General features: G+C 41.3%; 1 protein-coding gene across 8 annotated transcripts in view; it reads left to right on the top strand.

The window, feature by feature from the left end:
* Positions 1 to 24809, top strand: part of TBXAS1 (thromboxane A synthase 1) — a 229289-nt gene that overhangs the window by 62962 nt on the left and 141518 nt on the right. For all 8 annotated transcript variants that reach the window (XM_069003037.1, XM_069003042.1, XM_069003040.1 and 5 more), the window contains one exon: positions 16799 to 16851. In XM_069003037.1, the coding sequence (XP_068859138.1) occupies positions 16799 to 16851 (53 nt within the window). The remainder of the gene's footprint in view (positions 1 to 16798; positions 16852 to 24809) is intronic.

The following is a 24809-nucleotide window of genomic DNA, read 5'->3' as shown; positions in this document are numbered from 1 at the left end:
GCAAAAATGGGGGTTTTGGGTTCTTGCAGAACCAGACTAAGCAGTTCTTAGTTAGGACATGGTTAATTTTTGGGTTTCCCTGTTTATCTCTTTGCATTGTTTACTTACAAAATTATATCTCAAAAGTCCTCTGAGGTCTTTTGCTTGAGCTTAATTTTCTACAGTTTTGGTGCCTTTTGAGCTGTCTTTAGATCCTGCTAGAAAATGGAGTTTCCAGGTAAAATTGAAAACAATTCAACAAACTGACTAAAACAAATACAATGATGGATTGAGTAAAATTAGTCTGAAAATGCAACTTTTTCTTCTTTCTGGGTGAAGTTGTTTTAATTCAGCAGACCCAGACAGTCTGCCTGCTTTCTACTGGAAATCTGTGCAGAATTGGCACATCGACTAGAATAAAAACATTCCCGAGGAATCGGCGTGTTCTGTCAAAACATTTGAACAGCTCCTGTCTCCCAGAGCACAGCATTGCTCCAGAGCCGGCAAGGGAGCTCTGCAATGCGTGGTGCGGGCTTCCCCTCCAGCCTCCCATCTCAAATCCACCTTTCTGCATGAGCATGGGCCAAGTGTTTCAGGTTCAATTATATTTAGCTGTGGAGGTAGTAGAGAAGGCAGTTTACAAGAGCCCCTTGCACCATGGTGTGACCTGGGTAAGGCTGTCCTTCCTCTGCTCCCACTAAGGCTGTGTTGTACACGGAATCTTTCAGGTTGCAAAAGACTCGAGTCCAACTGTTAACCCAGCAGTGCTAAATCCACCACCAGACCGTGTCTTTAAGTGTCACATGTCTTTTAAATACCTCCAGGGATGGTGACTCAACCTCTTCCCTGGGAAGCCTGTTCAGTGCTTGACAGCCCTTTTGGTGCAGAAATTTTTCCTACTGTATGAGGGAAAAGTAATGAAGTTAAGGTTGGAGGATCCCAGTATCTTCCTGGAGCAGGCTGGGTCAATATAGTGGCTGGGGACAGGTAGGCTGGCAAATCTGAGCTCCAGAAGTCCTGCTGTGCAGGGATGGGATTCCCCCCTGACAGATGTCTCAGTACCATGTCTCTTGCTGCTGCATGACTCTGTTATGTGTGAGGCTACCCTCTGGCAGCAAAGTTCAACCTCTGTGTTGTGGAGTATTAATAACAATAATTTTTATGATTTGATCAATTAAAAAAAAAAAAATTGTAGAAAAAATTTGGCTAGAAAGTGGTACACAGCAATTACAGTGTTTAAAAGAGCAAAGTGTGATGAAACTCAACCTTTTCAGTTTGACACTGATTGCTTTACTTTTGCTAAGTAGTATCTTAGTCCCCCAGCACTGAGGTGAAGGGGGTCTTGCTAGTGGGCTCTGCTCGGTATGAATGAGACTGGTAAAATCAGGCCTGCAGACAATTTACTAGAGATACTGTCTGTCTGTTATTGAGACTAATTGCTTAGGAATGTAATTGTATCATTCCTGTTACCAAAATTGATATTCCCTGCCTGACTCCAGCTAAATGAGTTTTTATTTTTGCAGAATTTCTGGGCTGTTGCATGATAAGGCATTGTGGTGGACAGCCGGCAGTCAGTGTTTGAAACAAATTTCATGCTTGACACAGAGGTGTGTCTTAAGCAGTACTTTACTGTGCGGATGCACTAGCAGATGGTGTCCTTTAAGGCTGTACATGTGACAGTAGCCTGTTTGAATGAGTATCTATGCTGGTTTTAACACCAGCAGGAAAGCAAAGTCCAAATAAGCCACTTCCCTTCCCCTGCTCCTTCCGGTAAGCGAGGGACCAAAAAAGTGCCTGGCTTTTCCTGCTGAAAGCACTCCTCACAGCAATGATGTGGCTGGTATGGAATAACTGCGTGGTCACACCCATACGGTGCTGAAACTCTACACCCTTTCTGAAACCAGGGCAGTCTCCTACCTGCTTGCCTAAGCCCTGTCCAGCAGAAAAACCATTTATAAATTAGCATAAAAGTAAACAAGGTGGGGAAGGCAAGCAGCCCAATATATGGCTTAACTTTTACTCCATGGCACATGCCCAGAGAGCAATTCAGTATCGTGTAGGTACAAGTGGCATCACTGAGAAATGTGATGGAAGACAATGACCTGTGCCAGCCACATCAGGGAGGGCAGAGGTGGCTCACAAACCAGCTCTAGATCTGCATGGATTAGTGTCAGCACAGCAGACTTGCAGGGGATGGGCTGTGAATGTGCATTCCTAACTCTATTACTTATCCCCTGGGCCAGAGGGGCCAGATGTATTTCATTGCATAGGCAACACACATAATCTGTGAATGATCATTCCTGATGGATCCCCTCCAGACAGTCCAGAAGTTACATTACTGAGCTCCTTTGTGAGCCCTTCTACTTTGTGTAGAAAGACAAGACCACCCCATCCAGTTCCTTTAGGGAAGGGAGAAGGTGGAATTGCTGTGATTTCATATTTTATCAAGCAGCTGTATGCTCCATGGACAAAATGCTTATATACTAGTGTTTAACCAAAGGCAGCTAAAGCCATGCTTTGGTACCCAAAAGTGTAACCATATGATTTGTCACGGGAGTTAACAGGTGTTGGTACTTTTAAATGTTGCTATAACTCCTTTTATTTAGTTATGCAAAGTCTAGGCTGCTGCACTTAATTTTGTCTTAAGCATATACTATGCCGACAAAATACAGTCACCTTTGGGACTTAGGTTTCTAGAAACTGAGGTTTCCCATCCCTGAAAACCTGGGATAGGGCTCTGAGCAACCTGATCTAGTTGAAGGTGTCCCTGCTCATTACAGGGGGGTTGGCCTTTAAAGAATGCCTTTAAGGGTCCCTTCCAACCCAAGCTATTCTATGATTCTATGACCAAATAGATGAAAAGGTAATTCATCACAGGATGGCCATATGGGAGGGGAAAGCATGTTAAAATCCTTCTCTGAACAATTATGGTAAATACATTTTAAAAGGCTTTAAGACCTTGCACAGTGACGAGCCCATCTTTTCATAGGAGAGGTCACTGACTGCAACAACAGTGTCAGAATTGAAGCCTCTTGATATATTGTATTACTGTCTTGCAAAGATCTGAGACTCGGGTTTGTGCGGACTTACCGCTGTCCTAACACAGGGGCATTCCCTTGATATGCTGGAAGCTTATCATCTGGAAAGGGAGACTTGGAAGAAAGGAAGTGTACTTGCAGTTTTGTGGGCAAGGAAACTGAAGGCTGTGGCTATAACAATTTTGAATTTTTCACCACCCACTGAGATCAAGAGCCAAGTGCCCTCTGTCTTCACTGGGTGCATGGGAACAGGTAGCCAGTGATTCCTCTGAGCTTGTGCAGAAGAGGTTGTGACAAAGGCTGTGGACTGCATCTGCACCCAGTGGGCTTTGACACAGTGCCACAATTGATGCCACCTTCCCAGAGTCCCCTGTTGCTGCAGGAAAAGCTTATATTACATGGAGGAGGAGAATGCCTCAAAACATCCCCACTGGAATAAATAAGTACCTTAAGCTGAGAGTTCAAATCCAACTTGCTTTTCTACTACTTTTGTAGTCAGTCTGGTAATTTTCATTTGGCCTAGGAAAAATAGAAATAAGTGTTAAATTCATGCTTAAAAGACTGCCTCTCTTTGGAGAGATTTGTTATCCTTTTTCTCATTTTCAACAAGTAAACTTGCTTTTGCAGTGGAGATTTTGACATTAAGTGTCTTGATAGAATAATAGGCATGAGATGGATTGCAATCTATTGCCTCAAGACTTTGCCAATCATAAACTAAAATCAGTTAATGCATTGAGTTAAATCTTGCTATATTGGGCAATGTGCTAGTAGTATTAAAAAAATCAATCCAGAAAATATATTGATTATATTATCCCCATAGCAACAAACAATAATAGGATAATGTTAGCTTAATAATTGTGCTTTGTGAAAACCTTTCAGAATAATTACTGCATTGTGATCTTTTCACAATGTGGAATGCAATAACACTTCTTCCTTGACTGCAGTCACCATCAGCACTGCGTCAAGAGATGCTGTTTTTGTGTGCATGCATATGTATTCATGGGTAATTTTGCTCCGGGTGAAACAATTCCGCAGACTATTTTGGGATCCATTTTTAAATGGTCAAGACCACAAATTGGCAATTGTTTTCCGTGTGGCTTGTTTTCTCCCACCCCCTCTGACAACTGGCTACTGTAAAAAGAGGTCGTTAACATTCCTTCTCCTGCCTCTTTCTTTACAAGACACAAAGATTTTGGCATGTAACAAAACTAAATGTCCAGCTTCTCTGTTAAGGATTTGTGTGAGAGAGGAACTCTGCTCTAAAGACAGTGCTTCATATCTGTTCCTTTAATTGAATTTAATCTATCATCCTCTAGGAATGACTTGTTCTGCAGGAGCTGAGATATTTGCCTGTATTTTAGGGGACCTGGTTCTCTTGTGCATCCTAGATTGTCATATAAATAATAACCTGAGGTTGTTATGAATATATAGAGATACTTTCTTACATATAAGCAGGGAGGTGTACATATAACATTTTTAGCCTGAAATTTTGGCAGGAGAGTCAGAGGACTGATATATACACTCTTCATCTGGGTCTTGCTCTTTACTTCTACATGAACCCTGTAATTTATATCTTGAGTTAAAAAGAGGCATTAACACAAATCCATGATGAAGGACCTAAGTTTTTAGAGTGGCTCTGTGTAAGCTCTCCTCAGCAATAACAAAAACATCTCTATATTATCAACCCTGTGTTCAGCACAAATCCAGAATATATCCCTGTACTAGCCACTGTGAAGAAAAATAACTTGCCGTAGCCAAAACCAGCACAACTGGTAAAACCTCCCAGTTTAATCCATGAAGTTTAAGCAGGGCTTAAACCATCCTGCATCTGTGAAAGGTCTTGGGGTCCAGGCAGTAGATCCTGGAGTCCGTTCTCCTTCTGGTCATGCCAGTATTTCCTGCTGATCAAGGGCTGGGTTTAGAGATCAGCTGACACTGCTGCTAAATCTTGCACTGGCAAGAGCTTCCCTATGGCTTTTGCAGGGTGCCCTGTGCTATTCCCAGTGGTATCGTGGGATTGCCGCTTTACTTCCAAGGACACGAATAGATGTCACATTCTCTAGTGGTCACTCTTCCATCCCTTTTTCTGTGGGACAAACACTGATGTCAGACAGGTTAAACTTTTAGCACCTCTTCTAACTGTGCATCGTTTTATTTTGATTCTTAATTCTGGAGAGATTTTGTCATTCAAATGTCCCATAATTTGTCTTCTTACTGTTTAGCAAACAGGGATCCCCTTGTCTTCGAGGACCTTCAGGAGAAAGTCCCTGCTTTGAAAGCACTACCTACAATAAGTGACCCTCTTTGGACCTGGGAATGTGCAAACCCTCTGCTCTGTACAGGTGTACTGTGTACATAAGAAAAGCAGGAGAGTGCAAGAGTGCTGACAGTTTTCTGACATGACATCTTCATCAGGAGCTTGGTTGTGCTGTTTTCCTCTCCAGTCCCTCCGGGTGGTTGCTTTATGGGGAGGATGTGGTAGAAAGGTTGTTTTATATCCCTGGCAGTGGTTACTTTCTGCCACTAGCCCAGCCTCCTAGGGATGTGGTTAATTCACAGGGAGAGGGAGGAGCAGTGGTTGCTGTCGACTTTGTACCTTATGCCAAAGCATCTAGTCCTGCATAACTGTTGTACTGAATGAGGGTGCCAATCGCCTCGCCTCTCTCCTTTCCTGTGTGCAGATGAATTCAGTTATGAAAGGACAGCTAAATGCATTGGTTCCTCTGGAAAATATCTGGTATTTGCAGGTGTGTAGCATCATTCACTAAAAAAAAAAAAAAAAGCAAAAAAGAAAAAAAAAAGCAAGCCCAGATGGCTTGACAAGGTGTTTTTTTTCTGGTGCTGCTGCAGAATCCAGCCCTGAGTGATGATCTAGAAACAGAAATGAATGGCTGACAGGAGCCAATTCAATCCCCACCTCCAAACCTCAGTTCTTCTGTTTATGAAGTTGTCACAGTTGAAATTCTTGTGCATGACACATCCTGTGCTTGCCCTAGGTGCTGGCCAGTGATCTTACTGATTGCTGGAGCTCCCAAATTCTCATTCCACTGCAGTCTCCTGTTTAGTTTCCTTGTGCTATCTCAGCTCCTGATGCTCTCTGCAATCCTCTCTCCAGCCCACACAGGGATTGGCAGTGTGTGTTTCTGTCTGCCTCTTCCTAATCCCTTTCCAGGGAGGCCTGATACGGCTTTCTAGTGTTTCTGGTTTTTTTGTGCTCAGATCCTACCAGCTACCACATGGGTGGTTTGGGTCTTAAACAGTGTTTGGCTTCAAGACAGAAAAGGAAGAGTAACTTACCTTACGAAAACAAAGAGATTTTGCTAGAACAGTTATTTAAAAATAGGTGAAGAGTCAACTGCCTGCTGTAATGTGGTTGTTTGGGCCACAGCTTGTTGTATTCCCAAAGTGATAAAACTATTCTCTTCTGCACGGGATCCTACAGCACATCTCTGTCTACAGTGGTTTGGGGTAGGTGTGTCCTACCTGGTGGCATGTCACTCTGGGAGCAGGATGAAGCTCAGGGAATGTTTGTTCCCATGGCTAAGCTGAAGATACTGCTCCGCAGACACATTCCCCCTCCTGCCCTGCTGAATGTATGGGCTCACTTCAAGCCTTGCGTGTGTCAAGCTGACGTGTCTGCCCTTAACCTTGTGGCTTTTACAGAGGTGCCATGTGATAGATGGGAGTAAAAGGGGACCTGTCACGCCTATGCCTGGCCTGTCCATGCTGCAGATAGCAGCATGCCCTGTTCTCTGTCAGAGGCCAGTACAATCTATGGGGACATTTTTTCTGTTTTCATGCTTGAGAGCTGCATCCATACAAGGTGGGAATTAGACAAGAGGAAGCTAAGCTTGTCTGGCCATGTTAAAATACAGAAATAGTCCTAGTATCTTTCAGTAATGCATTAAGTGGCATGATTAATATCTGTCGCATGTAATGATCTTTCCAGGTCTCTTCCCTTGATGCAGTACTCTGCGTGCTGTCTAGTGCTTTGGTTTGGATACTGTTTTGTGTCTTAGCGTCCTCACAATAAAAGATCAAAATTTCAGAGCTGAATTTGTGATTTTCTTTTAGGTCTTTCAGGCGTATGTTTCATAATTTCAAACTCGGTGGTCACAGATAATTAAGTGGCATTGATTTTATAACCAGTTCATAAACAATGGCAGAGACTCCTAGCAGTATACAAGGGGAATGTCTCTGACGAGGCCAAGATACTGCCCACTGAATGAGTAATCTTGTGTCCCATAGATGAGGTTTTCTTGAAACCCACCTGTCTAAATAGTACCCACTTAGGCACTAATGAGCAGTATGAGATGGCCCAACGCTTGCATCAGAAAAGAAAGTTTAATCACTGTCATCCTAATTCTGTGAAGATGGAAGATTTGCACATGGATGCGTAGTTTTTGCAATGCTTATTTCAAAGTCTGCTTGCATTCTGTGGCACTCAGGACAGACTATTTCACAATGGGTTCAGTTAATATATTTTGTCCTTTAAAATGACGTTTTCATGGTCTGAAGGAATCTGCTGCTGATAGGTCTGAGAAGGAAGGGAACACTCTTTTGAAGTGGAAAAACTCCTTGGAGGAAAGAGTCCCTGTCTCCCTTTCTTGGGAGAGAAGTCAACTTTAATTTCTTCAAATGCCACTTTGTTGCCCCCTGAAACAGTGCTTTTGACAGAGTGCTCCCCAAACCTTTGTTTTCCTTTGATTTAGCTACTGTGTCTGTCTGTCTTACAAGAAGCTGTTTCCATTTCTTCGAATTACACAATGACTGTTTTGCTTCTCTTAAGGAAGGCCAGCAAAGAAAACTGATAAAGCACATTCACCTTTAGTGAGATGTGCTGAATGCTTATGCTAATCCATCTGAGACATTGAGCTCACAGTGAAAATCCAAATAGCAGTGGTCCCCTATTGTCCAGTGAATTCCCTCCTACAGAGAGCACTGTAATTCTCTCTTTTCCTGTTGTAGTTTGAGGATGTAGTAATATTAAGGCAACAAAGGTGGTTAGCCATCCAGTGGAATTACATGTAAGTAGAGATTGTGTAGGAGAGAATTACACTCAGTTTGGAAGGAAGACAACTTAGAAGACGTTTAGTGGAAATTACATACTTTAGTAAAAAAATAAATCCCTTGTTCCTTTCTATTTTTTTCTAGTTTCTCGAGTTATTATAAATATATGTTTATCAAAGGATCAGAAACTGCAGTGAGTCTGTAAGACCTCATATGGAGCCTTTCATGAACACACATTGAACAAATTGTAATTTTCTTTGTATGTGTCTTCTTAATGACATGTTTTCTGGTTTTGATAAAGGTTCCTAGAAGCCTGAATAGGTGTCATCTGTGACATTTACTATGAAGTAAAATAAGGGCCTAGCAGGAGTAAGTGTTATCTAGACAATAGTCCTAGTAAAAATAGTAAGTTTGCAATTATATCTCTATAGCAGGTATAAACAAGGTCTACGGTAACAGCAGGTGACTTTCAAATAGATAAAAAGAAATATTATTCAAGCCAGTGTAATCAGACTGGAGAATTCATCATTGCAATAATCAGGGAGTCGAATACAGCAGCTGGAATAATTTTAGGGTCTAGCTAATTCTATGACTAATTACATTTGTAGCTATGCATACTATAAGAGTAATTCAATCTTTAGCTAATAGTTGGATGAAGAAGAAATCTCCCTCTACTTAAAGCATTTTAGAGTTAGCCGTGCATATAGGGTTCTTTTCCTTATGCCTTTCTTCAAAGCCTCAGGCATGTGATATGTCTGAAAACTCAGAAACAGATAAAATTTGTTGATATTCCTTTCCTTTCTCATATACTGTCTGTGTTTCTGTGGCAGAGAAGGAATGTTTTTGTAAGCTACCAGGGAGGAGGATTGTGAAACCTTCAGCTTGTCTCTGGCTCTACCATTGACTTCTTGTGTGGCATTTGGCAAATTGCTTAATCTTGAGTACTTCCAACTCCCCACCTGTGACAGATGGGCATTTTAACATCCCAGAGATGTTGTGGAAATGAAGTTTGTAAAGTGAAATGAGATTGAAAAAAGAGAAAGACAAAAAGAAAGCAAGAATCTCATTGCAGTATGCCAAATTAATGTATGAGACTATATCTATATGAGAATGAGTTGGAAAGTTAAGGTGAGTCAACTGGAAGTGTGAATGCAGTGTGCACACGTGGAAGTGTAGTAAATCTTTTCCATGAGAAGAGTCCCTCTTATTCTAGAAGTGGCTGTAGATCTCCTTGAGGGACTGGTGTAGAGGAGCTGCGTTATTCATCCTACACTTCTTTTTTCGGAAGCATCCAAGTCTTGCCTCCTGTGCCTCAAAACCCTTCTTGAGGTTCTTGTCCCCACTGTTCTGACTAGAAGGCTGCTCTAAAATCTTGCTAGTTTCTTTGATAGTCAATAAATTTTAGATAATTTCAAGCAACATTTATCTACAGCCAGTTTGTACTACTTTGATCTTTTAGTAATGTAGGCCTCTATATTAAATAGCTATTTTTCTCTCCCTGGTGATTCCTCCCAGTACAGTTCTAGACAGCAAGCATGTCTCCTCCCTTTGGTCTCCTAAAAGGAACCTTTCGTTAGCTAAAATGGACTCTCCTAATTATGACTTGTAAGACAGGCCTTCTGTTCCCTGAAGATCCTTGTAACCCTTTTCTCCACTTGTTCCCTTTTAAATTCATTCCTTTTGAATGTGGCAGCTCATCAGATTTACAATGCAGCATTCCAGAGAAAGCCTATCCCAGATACTCTACATCTGTAGTTTCCATCATACTTTTTTCCGTCATACATTTTCCATCATCTTTATCTTATGGTTAATGTGTCCATCCAGGTTATTCATTTCTATCTTATTTTCAAGTAATCACCTGCTACTGCAGAAGTTCTTGGAGTTAACATAGTCTCTGTCTAAGGGTCTGAAGCTTTGCTTTCAACTAAAGACTCCCCTATTCTGCTGTTGTTCAGGTTCTTCAGATTATCCAATTCTTCTGGTATGACTGTCTCAGTTTCTCTGCTTGCTGAGGAAAGGATCTGTCTTTTTAGAACCATGAACTTCACTGAATCCTGACTACCTGTTGTGCTAAACTCAGTCCTCCAAACATTGAACAAGGTTTGTTTCAGGATTGACCCTTGAAAAAACTGTGGATTTCCTCCTTTCCTGGCTGTATCTTTTCTTTCTCCTCAGTCCATACTCACTTCCCTACAGCTTCAATATTTACTGTCTTTTCTCTTTTATCCTGATTTTCATCCTTTTGCGTGTGACGATGGTTCACCAGCCACCAGACCAAATGCATTACTGAAATCTTAGTGCATCTTTAATTGTTCTCTCATCTACAAAATACGTTATCTTCCCTAAGAGAGATAGCAAGCAGTGTATCCCATTTCCCATTCCTGTGACCCTCTTTCTGTTAAGTATTTGCTGTGAAGTGGGGTGCCATGGGGTGCCTGAGGGACTGTTAACTGGCTGGAGTTGCTCCATCCAGCCATGCCACTTGGGCAGTGCAGGTGCTTTCGACTCTGATGTTAAAAACATATGGTGGGGTTTGTGAGGAAAATCTGAGGACTTGGTCCCACTCACTGAGAAATCTTGCATGCTATTGAGGTCAGGCTTGCAACCGTGTGTTAGCTAGCTTGTCTTCCCCTCCTTCCAACTCTTCAGTTACCAGCCTATTAGAATCAGCCATTAACCTGGTCAATGGGGAGAAACAGCAAATACCAGAAAGAATGATGTGCTTTTCTTAATTCCCGTTTGGAAATCTGACTGGTTGAAATGGTAAATGTCTCAAGAAAAGGCTGAAAAGGGTCCAAAACATGTCTTGCTCTTGTAATGCCAACACACCCAGGTGAAGAAGGATGAGATGAGTACTTCGCTGGCAATTGGTCTTTGGGGGCAAGAAGGTAGTGCTCTGCCAAAGCTGCTGAGGTGGCTTTAAGCTGGGGTGCTGAATGGGCATGACTGAACTGTATTGTGCCATCTGATCCTTTTGGGTGATAGGATTGGTTGAGGTGATATCTGGATGCATTCTTATCCTTTTTGTGATACGACTTGAACCCAAGAACCTTGGCCCTTTCTGAGTGGGAGAGGTAACAGATGACAGAAGAAGAACAGGGTAATGAAAGGCACAGAGTAAGGGCAGAGAGAAAGGAAGAGCTCACACAAGAGGGGAAATAACCATGTTTCAGGGAGGGACTGAAGCAGTTTATCTGAAGTGAGACAACAGCTCTTTTTTAAGGACAGCAAGGACTAATACAGCACACAGTAATAAACCTGCCCACTTAGGTTTTATTAAAGATCTGAAAAGGTAGAAGGAAAGAAATTTACAATTTGTTTGGTGTTTAGTTCAGGTAATTTTTAAAAAAATTGTGTAATGAGATCACGTTGTCCAAATTTTCATATGCAGATTCAATTAGTGTTCAGTTAATTAGCCTTTACAGATGAGATTAACTTAATTACATAACACTAACCTCTCTTAATAACTATTAAGGGTACGAAGGCTGCCTTTAATAAATTTAGAAGGGCTATATGTGTTTTTTAAAATCTGAAATGACACACACATAAATTAAACCAAATTACACACAGAGGACAACCATTAATGGTAACGATCAAAGGAAACAAACTATGTACATTGCTCAGAATCAGGCTGCTTAGAAGTTCATGCTGTGTTCCTCCTCTTGTCTGCTGGCATCCTAGTGATTTCACTAGGATTATTACTGGAGATGATGTACAGTCTGGGGTCATTCCTTCAAAGAGAGTTGCAGACTGATACAAAGTTGCTCTAATTAAATGTTAGCTTGTGTTAAAAAAATAATTTTGGGTGCTAGGTTATTAGCAATTTTCTTTTTCAGGTGGTCTAAGGAAAAAAGACATGTGGAAGCCCATTGAAGGCTAAAAATCTGATCCATAAATGTCATTCATTGTCATTATGTACCATAAATAACTGTATAGATTTTTTATCTCTTGATATGAGGTGTGCACTCAAACAATGATGCTGTGCTTATTAATATCACAATGAAACAGAGCATCACACATCTGATATAGGGTAATAAGTGTGGCGCATATATGGGACTAGTTATGAGGTATGGCATCTTTGGCTTCTGAGTCACGAGTTGAATCCAGGGTGTCTTGGTAAAGTGACTGACATCAGATAGTATCTGACTTTTCAGAAGGCAGCAACAAAAGAAGCCTTTTTCCCTTGGCTGTTCTTGCATGGGTAATGTTTCCCACTTACAGTGAATTTTGATGGGCTCATCACATCCATCTCCCCAGAGCTCAGTAGCTTTTGTGACATTCAGTACACTACAAAATTCAAGGGCTACCCTCATTGCATTCTCTAGGACCCATTTCGGAGTCCAAATTTTGAGTAACTGTCAGGAGCATGCATCTGCTGGATCCCAGCTTTGTGGCCTTCTTTAAACCATTTTATCTCATGACCCTGAAGGACTATACTGAAGTTCATAAACCACATCATTTGTTTTCCACCTGCAGGAAGCTGAAATGTTCAAAGCATCCTCCATACAATTTGAGTCATTTTCCATTTGCAGCCACAAGATCTGCAGGTATTGAGCAACTAAAAGGAATAGTTTGGGTATGCCTCATGTTAAACACCCCAAAAATCAAAGTGCATTGCTTCTCTCTGAGATACTGCCTCTTTCTGAAAACTTTGGCTTAGTGCCTACAGCCATTTTCAGCAAGGAGGGAAGATGACATTGCTGCAGATTTTTTCCTTGCTGTGAGGAACTAGCAAGGTGAATATGCAATGAGGAGGAAATTGCTGAAGTATCTGTCTTGGAGTGGCAGCATCTATTGAAGAAAAGGAGAGGAGATACTTGAGCAATTGCAGCCCTTTCACGTATGCGGCTCAAGCTGAAGCTTCAACATTCAGTATCTCAAGAGAAATGCTTGGCAATTACCAGACTGTGCTCTTGTCTGATGCAGACCCAAATCTTGTTCTCTTCCATGGGGTTTGTACCTGTATCCCTGAGAGCAGGATTTGGCCTTGTGAGTGGTTCTATCCTCAGATGCAGCTGATGATACGTGCTCAGAGGAAAGGGAGAATGCAAATTTACTGCAGGGAGGCAACTGCCAGCCATGTAAACAAAGAACCTTCTGGGTGTGCAGCAGTCAGCCCACTTGAGCTGCTGTTTCTATGGTATACCAGATGCTGTAAAATATGCTTTCTTAAGGGGAAGAAGCTTTTCCTACTCCTGCATTATCTTGTTTGATGATGGACTGTCCTCAGGCTGGTACCTCACTGTATGGGCCACAGCGTGACAAGTCCCCACTGGCCCAACTGTTTTGTGAGTTGATGATGTTAATTCACATTCTGAAGCTTCCAAACAAAGAAAAACCTAAATGATTTTTTTTTTAAACTTGGAACATCATTGCTAACTATGATTTAATTGTTACTAGTGAGTGTTTAATGTGCTACAGTTCTTCCTGATGCCCATGGCGTCATACCATCATACTGTGTAGTGTTTTACTTTTCTGTTTCCTTCTTTTTTCCTAAAAAATCAGAATACATATTTTTCCCTGATTGTCCTCTTCCTAATACCCATGTTGCTTTGTTATGATTCCTGGTTTAGGGAGGTTAAAGCCACTGGGTACAAGCCAGCAGGTACCATTTCTGAATTTGACTGAAGACTACCCAGTGGAGAAATATGAGGAAAGGAAGCAAAGAGAGGTGGTCTCTACTTCCATTTTCTTGTAAAACAGCAGCTGATGGTGAGCTGGTGCTTGGTTATATCATAGATACTAAGTACAAGTGCAATTATAAACATTGACAGGTCTTCAATAATTGCTTGAAGCAAACCAACCTCAGCCAGTGTAAATAAGTTACCAAAGCACTTATGAGGCTTGCTGTGCTTCAGACATGACTCACAGGAGGAGGAGGATGTTTTTAGGGTGCCTGTCTATTGGAAGCTGTGTTTGGGGATGATGCCGCAAAACTGGCAGAGCTGTGTGCACGTGACATATCCCCTCACTCTGTTCTGAGTCCATGCAAGTTCATTGGCTTTCCTCATGGCTATCAAGAGCAAACACAGGTGCCTTTTTATGACTCCAGCTTCCTCCAGCTGAAGGGTGTGCCTTGGTGTGTAAGGGATACACGCACGTCCTCTCTGCCTTGCCTACACTCTGGCCACCACAGCTCCGTAGGGTTCTGTGTGTGCTGTTGGCTTCTCTGTCCCAGGCCTGCTACCACAAGATCTGCTACCAGGTGCTTACCAGGCCCCTGAAGGAGGCCAGGACAGTAGTGGGTCCCAGGGTGAACCTGGGAGGCAGGTAGTGGTGAGTGTGTGTGTGCAGGGCATGAGAAAGTGTCCTGGAGCATGGAGAATGAAAGCTGCTTTTACTCCTGAGGATGCTTTCTCACAGTCTTTCCCAGGTGCTTTTCAACTCCTTCTCTTCCCCCATCCTGCAGGCTTGTACTTCTCACTTTAGGGGAAAAAAAATTAAGTGTGGTTAATTTTAAGCCAGTGCAATTATTTAGGAGTCCTGGAGGTGGAAAACCGGTTACTGGTTAACAGACCTGATTTGAAATGTGTTCTGCCTGAACCCCCTACTGTAGTGAGCCAGAAGCAGTTCTTCCAAGAAGCTGGGTTTCTGGAAGGCTTTTTCACTGAATCATTTAAAGCCTAGGCTTCTTGAAAATGTTAATATCCTGCTGGCTCACTGGAATGCAGCTGGTGGGTACAGCAAGTGCAATACCTATGTGTGTGCTTGCAATCCAAAGCACAAGTGAGCAGGCAGGGTTCATGCTGCAGTGTGGGTGTCCTTGCTGAAGGCTTAGGCTAGGAGGGAAGCGGGCTGGAGAGCAGAGCTGATTTGGCATCGTCCCACAGGACTGGAAGTTCCTCTGCCCTGGCCAAGCAGTGCAGCTGTGATACAGCAGCGCTTTGCACCCCTTGTGTGACTGTGCCCGGTGACCTCGAGCTGTGCCCTGTGAGGCGCTGGTGCCGCGGCACGGCTGGAAATGTCAGCTGTGCTTGTGCAGGTTGGGGCTGCTCTCCTGGGCACAGCGGTCAGAGCGTGCCCATGGGCTGAGCCTGCTGTGCCAGCCTTAAACAGCCGCCTGGAGATCAGCGCTGCGGGAATTTGACCCCAGGATTCCCCCTTGCATCAGTAGACAACCTTTATAATGCTGAAATTATAGCAATTGCAGGCTGAAATCCTGCAGTGGCTGGAGTATCTCTATAGCAAAAATGCAGGTCGGTGTGAATGTATATGTGCCTTTTCCCCTCCTGCAGTGTCTGCAGATAAAAGCCTTTCTGAGTTAGCTGTATGTGTATTTGTGGTATTACAAAGGCTTTGTCCACCTTAGTTTGCTAATGGTTGAGGCTTTTCTGCTTACCTTAGTAGTAAAGAATTTTTCAGGGGAGAATGTATATTCTTTTCAGGCAATATACATTCTCCTCAGGATGTCATCTAATCCACCTCTTTCGTAATTTTATCCTTAGTGTGTCTTCTTACATGTCATCCAGTGGTTTTTGTAGCTAAAGGAAAACCTAGAGTTCTTACCTTAAGCTGGAGAGGTATTGTCCTGCAGAATAAAAGTATTACGAGTCCAGGATTTAAAAAAAAAATAAAAAGCACAACTGTAGTATAAGAAGAAAAAAAATAATTGAGGGTCTCCATGAGAGGAGGAGTGTAGGTGGTGGCAAGTGCTTTGCTAATTTGGACGATAAGTTAGCACCCAAGGATGCTAAGTCAGATCATTACCTTTGGTTACCAGATTTTCTTTTGCTTAGTGTGGTAAAATGCTCTCAAAGCATGCACACATGACATGGGCTTGTTTATCTATGTCAGCAGTAGATGTATTTACAGTAGTTTGTATTGTTCTAGCTAATATTCTGTGGTATGTCATAAAAACTAAGAAAGGTTCAGTATGAGACATAAGTATTCTACATTGTTAGTGAGTTTTCTCTGAAGAATGAAGATAGATCACGATAGTCTTTCTTCCATTAATATAAATGCAGATTAATGCAATCAAATGTGTTACTTTTTCCATAGACAAGTTACAAACACAATGGAGTATGGTTCTCAAATACTGAGGTTTCATTAAAACAGATTTTTTTATGTTCACTTTCGGGGATATAGTTTGCACACCTTCTCTAGATTGATCAATTAGAATTCATTTAAGACACTAACAATTTAGTATAGTGGCAGGTTTCTTTAGATAAATGGATACCAATTTTCATCAATTATGAAAATGAAACACAGTAAAAATACAAAAAATTTGTAAAAATTAAAGCTGTTTACTATTCTGTAGAGTGTAGCAGCTGACTGCCTTGTGCTAAACTCTGACTTGGCAGGTTTGGGATTTTTTTAAAATAATGTGACTAAAACCAAAACAAGATGACCTTGCCATATTCCCTGGGCTTCTCTTTTGTGTAGTAAGTCATATACTTATCCTCTTATTAATTTCTCTGTTAGTTTTCCACCCATTTGCATCTCCGAAAAACATTGAGTCAGGACCAAAATGATGAAATTAGTTTAAAAAGAATAAATCATGAAATGGTAACAGATTTTGGAGTGTAAAACCTTGATGAAAACATGCTTCATGGCTGTCCAAGTCTTTTTTGGGATTGGGATTTGTTTTTCCAGCCATCATTTCTAGACTCTATGTATGTCACACGTGGACAGTGATAGAAAGGTGAGGTTATGAGTTAATACCATGGTTCTCCTGGATGAGGTTAAAAGCTTTGTGTGTGTTAGAAACAGTGTGTAATAGAGCTTCTGCTGTGCACTTCTCTAAAATACTGTGTTATTTTTCTTTCTTCCAGGGTTTTTGGGAAAACCACACAAAACTCATAACGGAGTATGGACCTGTTTGTGGGTAAGCTTAGCAGTGCTATCAGCGTTCTTCTTTCTGGCTCTTGCTCTTTGAGTTTGTGGGGTGGGAAAGGAGAAAATATCAAGATGTTCATCAAAATGCAGAGTGCAGTGTTTCAGTCTCGGCGACAGAGGTGGAGGTGGTTTGATTACATGCAGCAAGTACTTTTGGCTTATTTTAGTTCAGCATTTGGCATTGGACTTCATTTTTTCTCTCTCTTATTTTAATTATGCACATAAAGTTTAGTCCTTTTCAGAACTGTACAAAGCTACCAGCCTTCAATATTCTCTTTTTATCTGCATATTCTTTATACTTACAGTGAACAGTGGAAATAATAATTTGTCATCTTAAAAACCCCTCAGTTTATGAAATAGTATGAATTTGATTCAGCTGTTGCTATCTATATTTATGCAAAATTCCTAAACTTAAAATACAATAAAGTACAGATTAGAAATAAGGCATTCCTCTCTCTATAGCTCAGCTGGGCTATCTTAGCAGTTTATTGGAAGTAAAGAGGGTTTAAGCAGTATATCTCTTCGTAGAAGCCCTTCCACATTTCTCTGAATGTCATTTCTGTTCCAAGAACTACTTACTTTCCAGTTGTCATCATTTAAAGTGGAAATGTAGTTGTTTTGTGGTATCTTCTATTGTTGTGGACAGTTGGTGTTTGTAGCATAACTATTATTTCAATATATAATTATCAGGCAATATCCAAAAAATATAGAAAATGTAGATTTTTTTCTTCCCCCCCCTGTGGTCTGCCAGGAGTTTAAGACACTTGTAAGGGAGCATGTATGAATGTCTGGGTGTGTACATATGTGATTACAAAAGATACCAATATGCTCTTTATGCTCTTCCAGCAAAAAAGCTCTAGCAGAAAGAAGTCAGGCTCAGGCATTTGATGCTCTAGTCACAGCCACCTTGTGGCATTTATGCTCAGCCCTAAGGACAAAGTGCTGCAAGAAGTGATGGAAATAATGAATTCCAAGGGTTAGGTACTTGTCTAGGAGAAAATAATACAGTGTCTTGGCTAGCCAGGAATGGGAAAAGATATTCATTAATGTGGTGGCAATTTGTATGTTGTGTAACAAATGGAAAGTGACTGAGGCTTATTATCTCCATGACCTTTGGTGTGATGCCCTTAAATGACAATAATGTAAGAACACTGGCATTCATTCCTCAGTATACTTCCTTCTTATTAATATCATCCCTATTTTTTCTAAGCTGCATTTGAGACAAGTTGCTATTTAGTCATCTGTCTGCTCACTCAGCCAGGCAAGGCTATGTCACTGGAGAAAGAGATGTATAATTACAGTGTGTGAGCAGATAGAAAGTTTCATTTCTCCAATCTACTTACAGACTGTTAGGGACTGAAACCTCTGTGAGACTTGTATGGACTGCAAAGCTGGATGACAGTGGTCGTGGTCAGCCAGAATAGTTCTGCCTCTTTGGGATTCTCTAGGTAGGAAGTGTGAGCAGATTGAGCATAAGTATGCTTCATTTATTGCATGCATGGAAAACTCAATTTGTGAGGCATCTAGGAGGCTAGCAGAGAAAAAATGCTGCTTTTTGATGTCTCCCAGGAAAACAAAGCTGGATGCAAACAATCCTGTGGTCGAGGCAAGGTCTATTTGTAGTTGAAGGAGGATGTTTTAAAACCTGGCTTGCGAGCTGCTGTTCAATAGGTGGGGTATGTGTCAGGGGGTATTTATCACAGTCCTGTCAATTAAAGAAATTCTTTCTCCTTCCCTGTAAGTCTTCAGTGTGATTCTTTCTGTGGTTCTTTGAAATAGGCAAATAAATGGTAGGTGTGTTTATGTGTATACTCCCAGCAAAGTATTGGATCTGGCAGATGGAAGAAGATGTGGCATTTTTCTTTTCCCAGATTGAAAACTGCTTTCCAATAAGCATAAAGAGCAATGATCTTTATTTCTACAGTGGTGAAGTGAGTTGAATACAAATCTTTGGAACTGAAGCCTTTTTTTCTTCCTAAGGTCACTTGAATAGTCTGAATGATACCATCACAACTGTTTTCTTTTGTGTGTGAATTGGTTTCCTTGACAACAGGATGTCAAATCAACTTTTCAGCTTTAATCAAGTCAAAACAATATATCCCTTCCATTCCAAAAGGCCTCAAGTCGGAGAGAATTATTTCAAGTAAGGCTTTTGTAGGTCACAAAAGCTTTTTTTCCCTTTCGCTCCCGTGTGCAAATCCAAAGGAGAGGTGAGGGTATTGATATTTTATAAAGAGAGACAATGCAAATAGTCCTCAGTTGTCAGTTTGTGTATGAAAACTGTTTTCATACAGAGGTGGCCCAAGATGGAGGCCAAGGCAGAAACAAACAGCTCTGGTTTGGTGCAGAAGCAGAGATGGAACATTTCTATTCAACAGGGGAATCCAAGCCATTGATGTGACTTTTGAAGAGGTCCTACAACAGAGTGGTAGTCTTTGATTTAGCTGTAATTTGGAGTACCTTCTATAAAAATGCTTCCTCTACAATATGTGTGCTATTTCATCATAGCAAAAATAGAGTTGAAAAAAATCCTACTTGGAAAATAATGTACTGATACATATTGAGATTTGCCTTGAATATTCTTCTATTCACATAGGAGTTCTGCAGAAGAGTAGCCCTGTTTGCTGTGGAAATTAGTGATTTACACCACTCATTTTTTGATGAATATTGATGATTTGATACTTTATTTTAACCTCCACCACACCCAATTGTTCCATTTCAATTGCAAGTTAATGGCTACTGTTTGCAAATAGATGATAAAAGCAGACAGAGAAATAAAGAGGGACAATATATTTTATGGAATCAGAGAAGCAACTACTACAAAGTGAGCAGAGGAATAGAGAGAGATAGTTTTACTTTCTGTATACACTTCATATGCATTTGACCACTCTACTGCAATTGCATCATTATGGCTTTACAGAACTGTAAGCATGTATGGCTGATTTGGAGTTAAAGAAATCTGTCAAAATAACTAATATATTCTTGGCCCAACAACATACTACCAGTGATAGTAGAAAATATGACACAGCCCCAGGTGGGCAACTGATTGCTCTGGGATGATGGAACTTATTCTGCCTTTGACTGTAGCAATGCATTTGGACATGGGGAAGAATGTAAGAGATCATAACACAGACCTCGCTGTGTGTAATCGAAGAGTGAGAACAGATTAAAATTCAGTGCCATTTGTGGGGTGACACTCTTTATGTTGTTTTGCGTCTGAAATAGCTTGCAGCAGGTAAAACCCTATTCTTACTCTGGCTTGACTTGAACACTCAACTTCAACCTGCTGTGAGAAGTCTGAAGATGTCTGTAGTAGAAGCTCTGTTTTGTCACTGGTGGGGCTTGGGGCTTTCCCCTTTAGTGGATGGAAGAGGGACATGTGTTTCTGGGATTTGGCATCTGGAACTTACTCAAAGCCTTTTCCTTCCTTCTGCCCTCATCAAATAACTTGGGACAAACCTAAGGTGGATAGGGCAGGATCTCCTCCTGCAGGGAGCAGCTGATGTCTTCATCATGTGCCGAATTTAACTGAAGAAACAATGTCTTTATTGCTATTTTAAGTTCACAAAGTTTTTTAACCCCTCTATTTCTAGCTTTATTCTGCTTTCTGTGGAAAAAGTAATTCCAGGACAAGTGTTCTCATCTTTGTTTCTGAAGGCTTACATGAAGAGAGAACTTAGTTTTATGAAAAAATTTTATCCTGTTTAATTTCCTCTTTTGCACTGGGGTGGTCAATGGACTCACTACCTCTCTTGTGGTACTTCCTTTAGTTTGATATTTTAAAGAATTTACTTTTAATATTTCAGCTAGAGAAAATCACACCTGGACAATTATAGGGAAAAACAAGCTTCATGTTGCTGTTTCATAGCTCTTCATAGTTTCTCTTTCACACGTAACATGACAAGAATTTTGGTAGCCTCACTTGCCTGGATTTTTGTTTTCTGAAAGAGCAGTATATTTTTTGGCTGGTGTCAGGTCTTTCATATTTCATCAAGATTTATTTTCTTCTCACTGTTTTTTCCTTTATGTGTTGTGATAAGGTTCTTTGACTCTATAAGATTGTTGACCAGCCCCAGAATTGCTGTTGTGGCTTAGAGTTATCTCTTTCTTTCATTAACTATCTGCAAATTGTACGGTACAGCAGAACCCCTAACTTTGAACACATGAGTAATCACATTAAAGTCAATGGTATTACTCAACATGCTTCAAGTTAACCAGAAGTCTGTCTAACTTGCTGAATCAGGTCCATAAAACAATTGCATCTGTGCCTTAAAAATATTTTTAGTGCTGTTGGTACACATAAACACCTAGTTCTATTGTACCTGGAAGAAGTTAATGGGGAGAAAAATATTTCTCCTCCCTCCCTACCCTCTTTTGATAGCACTTTGTATGTAGACAATTTAGTTGCTCTTCTGTGAAATGTGTTAGCCATTCCCTCTGAAATGGAAAATATTATTGCATAAATGGACAGAACAATAGGACAATCTTAATGTTTTTAAGTTAAACTTTCAGGTGCCTTTTTAAAAATTATTGTTATTATCACTATGAGGATTTGTTAATAGTAGCCTATTTTTTTAAAAGTTGTCTTTTAAAAAAGAACTGAAACCCAAAAAGAACTGAAACTCCTGGCAGAAACTCCAGGGCAGAATTCATGGTACAATGCTACATCTCCATCTGAATCCACACACTTAACCATAATTAGGTGTTGGTTATAGTTGGCTCCAGTGGTTAAATCAAGCTGCTGGAACAAGCCCTGGGAGTCACTTTTGGGTATATCATCATCAGCTTCTCCTCTTGTCTCTAGAGTTAATTGGTCTTAAAAACATAGCCTTCTGTGAGACTGATGCCTGAAGATTTACCCAAAAAGTGGCATACCACACTGTTCTGAGAGCTGGAATCCGTGTCACTGTTACAGGTGGAATAGTTTTTGTGGCTGCCTGATCATTATTGGAGTGTTTTACATACTGCATAAGCTGATCTGTGGGCTGCAGTTTATCGGCCAAATTTACAGTAAGTTAGTTGACTAGTTTAATTCTGGCGTGTTTTAAATGTACTTAGTTCTCTGGAACATTGCAAATTGATACCTAGTGTACTAGTAATGTCAAAGGTATTTATTAATGAGCAGCTCATAGCCACAGACAAATCTGCTGTGTAGACTGTGACCTCCCATGAGAACTGCAACTTGAGCTTGTGTACTCTGTGATGGTTCTTGATTTGTTACTGTAGCCTCTGACTGTCCCAGTAGGGTCCAGGGACATTTGTGTTCTATGTATACACAGACAGAACTCAAAAGCCCACCAATAAGTCACAGTTCCAGCCCTCAGGGCAGGGAAAGCCATTTGGGTGGAAACCTTTGGTGCAAGTGTTGATCTCTTCTGTGTGCAAAGCTCTCCCACTCCTCTCTGAGGCTCCAGACGTGACCCTGGGGTGGCTGAGCTGCAGGCATGTGCTCGCTGCAGCGCTTTCTCCCAGGTTTGTTTCCTCCATCCAATCCCTCCCCGACTCTACTGCAGCTGTTTAAGCCAATGTAAGTCAAAGACCTGATGTACTCTTTTACACTTCGGGAAAGAGAGTGCGAAGTCCAACTGTATGAGACAGGCGTTTTATGTGCTCTTGGCAAGGCAGCAAAGGACACTGCCTGTCGCCTGCATTGTGTTGCTGATGCTTGTTTCTGTAGTCACAGTGCATGCAAGCTGCTGTGGTCGTAGCTCCAGCAAATTACTGTTTGTATAGGGGAAGCTCTCCTGGTTGGTATGGCTCCACTGATGGATTTGGCCGGACATGGGATGGCTCTGAGAGACTGGCCAGAACTGTGTCAGCTCCTATGATTGTACCATATCTTAGCATCTGAGGAATCTGATTAAATCTTGGTCTGCTTCTGTGTGTGCATATAGCAGCCTTGGCTAGGAGAAGGTTTCACCTCCATTTTCTCCTGCAGAAGTGTTTCTTCTTGGTTCCTTGCACGCTGGTGCTATGCAGCATTTAGCTGTTGAAGCATAGTCCTTGTGAGCTCCCTTTTAGGATTATTTGAAAAGTGAAGTCTCTTTTGAGAATGTGCTAAGGAGTGTTTTACAGCTAATATACAGCACAGGTGATCTTTGATCTCTGCTGCCTGCTTCTTAGCTAATTAATGGTTAAAATCATCGTTTTAAAGGGAATGAGACTGCTAAACAGATTGCTTCTTCTTATCATGTTACACCTGCACACCACAATGTGTCATCCTCATTCAAGGAAGGGGGAGGAAATATTCTGAGTTACAAAAACTAGTTCCTTAGACTCAATTGCACATTGCGCTACCATCTTCATTATCTACTGGAGCCTGTATTTGTTAAACTTCTTAAGAAGGTGTAAAGTCCCCGTTGTCATTTCCCCCCCGCCCCTTTCCACCATTTGGAAAGAAGCAGGTGGGGAGCTTTTAAAACACTGAAAAATCTAAGGCATTATTTCAGTATACCAATCCTCCTAGAAGGTATGGGAAACAGCAGCGTTGTAGATTTAGCTGTGCATATTAAATGCTTTCATTAGAATTTCCTGCAGCACTCAGAAGTATTGATGCAAACCTAAAGCAGATACATGCAGTATGCCATGTTCAGTAGCTATTAATGGTCTCTGACTTCACTCACTGTGTATCTGATTATGAACTGGTGTTCCCAGTGTCATGCATGGTAATTTTTTAATGCATTTCCTGAATAATTTCCCCTCAGTCTGCATAGAGGGAGGAAAATGCATTATGCCTCCCTCTGTCTGTGTGTGTGTGTGTGTGTGTGTGCCCTTCCCATTCTTGGCAGCCTTTGAAGGAGATCAACTTTAATGCTCAATTCAGGTACTTCTCCTGCCTGCTTTGGTCACTTCACAGGAGAGTCAAATTACTGCCTCTCCAGGTGACTCCCTAATGCCAGTTTCCCCTTCTTTCTGCCAGCCCAAAGAAATCCAAAAGCAGCTTGTGACTGTTTTGTGACTGTGCAATGAGAAGCCTTGTGCAAAGGGGATTTCCCTTTTCCATAGAAGCCACACTGGAGTCTGAGAAGGATTCAGAGAAGGAACTGCAGATCAGCAGCCTGTTGTATTTGCCTGTTGTCTGCAAGCCTAGTACAGGCTGTAGCATCCATGGCGCTGTCCCCTTGTCATGCCACCTGCTAGGAGCTCCAGGATGCATGTGCTGGTTAGACCTTCTCTGCCCATGCTGGGGAGCTCATGGGGCTTCTTCCCCTTAGGACAACAAAGTGCTGCACAGGAATGGATTTGGGATGTCTATTAGTTTCTTAAAAATAGTTGTATTTTCCTTTGTGAGGATGACTACCCTTTTCCAGCTATCTACAGAGGCAGTTCCTATCAAGTGCTGCCCTCAATGCTGTTGCTCAATGGTGCCATCACTTCATTGGGGTTTGTTCTGGTTTTGGCTTTTTCCATTCACAACCTTGACTTGTAGGATCTGTATTTATGCTTTTTCATACTTTCTTCCCTCCCCCCACTAAATATTTGCTCTGGATTTTTCTTTCTCTTACTTCTCTCCATCCTCTTTAGCTCTATGCTATCTTTCCTCCATGCTCTAATTTTTATTCCTCCCTGTTTTTCTCTTCCATGTTGAGTTGAAAACAGTAACATGACCTGACAATTTTAACGTTATTCCAAGGTTTTTATGTAATTCCATAAATCTCTTCATTACTTTTTTATTGTTTTGTCATATATAGGTTTTAGTTTTTCCTCTACCTTATTAGTCTGGGGATCAATTTTAGTCTACTATATTTTATTAGTAGAAAGGGGAACAAAATATCTCCTTTTTCTTTATTGGTTTGGCACCATCTTAAAATTGCCCTTTTTCTCTGTTTGACTACCTCTCTTCTTTCCCTGGAGAGTCTGCTTTATGTCAGACCTTCTGCTGGCAGTGAACTGGGTATGATTTCATCAGGCGATAGGCAAAAGTATACCCCACTGCAGAGGAAGAAG

This window comes from Aphelocoma coerulescens, chromosome 1A (genome assembly GCF_041296385.1).
Source record: "Aphelocoma coerulescens isolate FSJ_1873_10779 chromosome 1A, UR_Acoe_1.0, whole genome shotgun sequence".
Taxonomy (NCBI): domain Eukaryota; kingdom Metazoa; phylum Chordata; class Aves; order Passeriformes; family Corvidae; genus Aphelocoma; species Aphelocoma coerulescens.
Note: the sequence above shows the minus strand (reverse complement) of the source record. Positions and strands in the feature narration are given on the sequence as shown.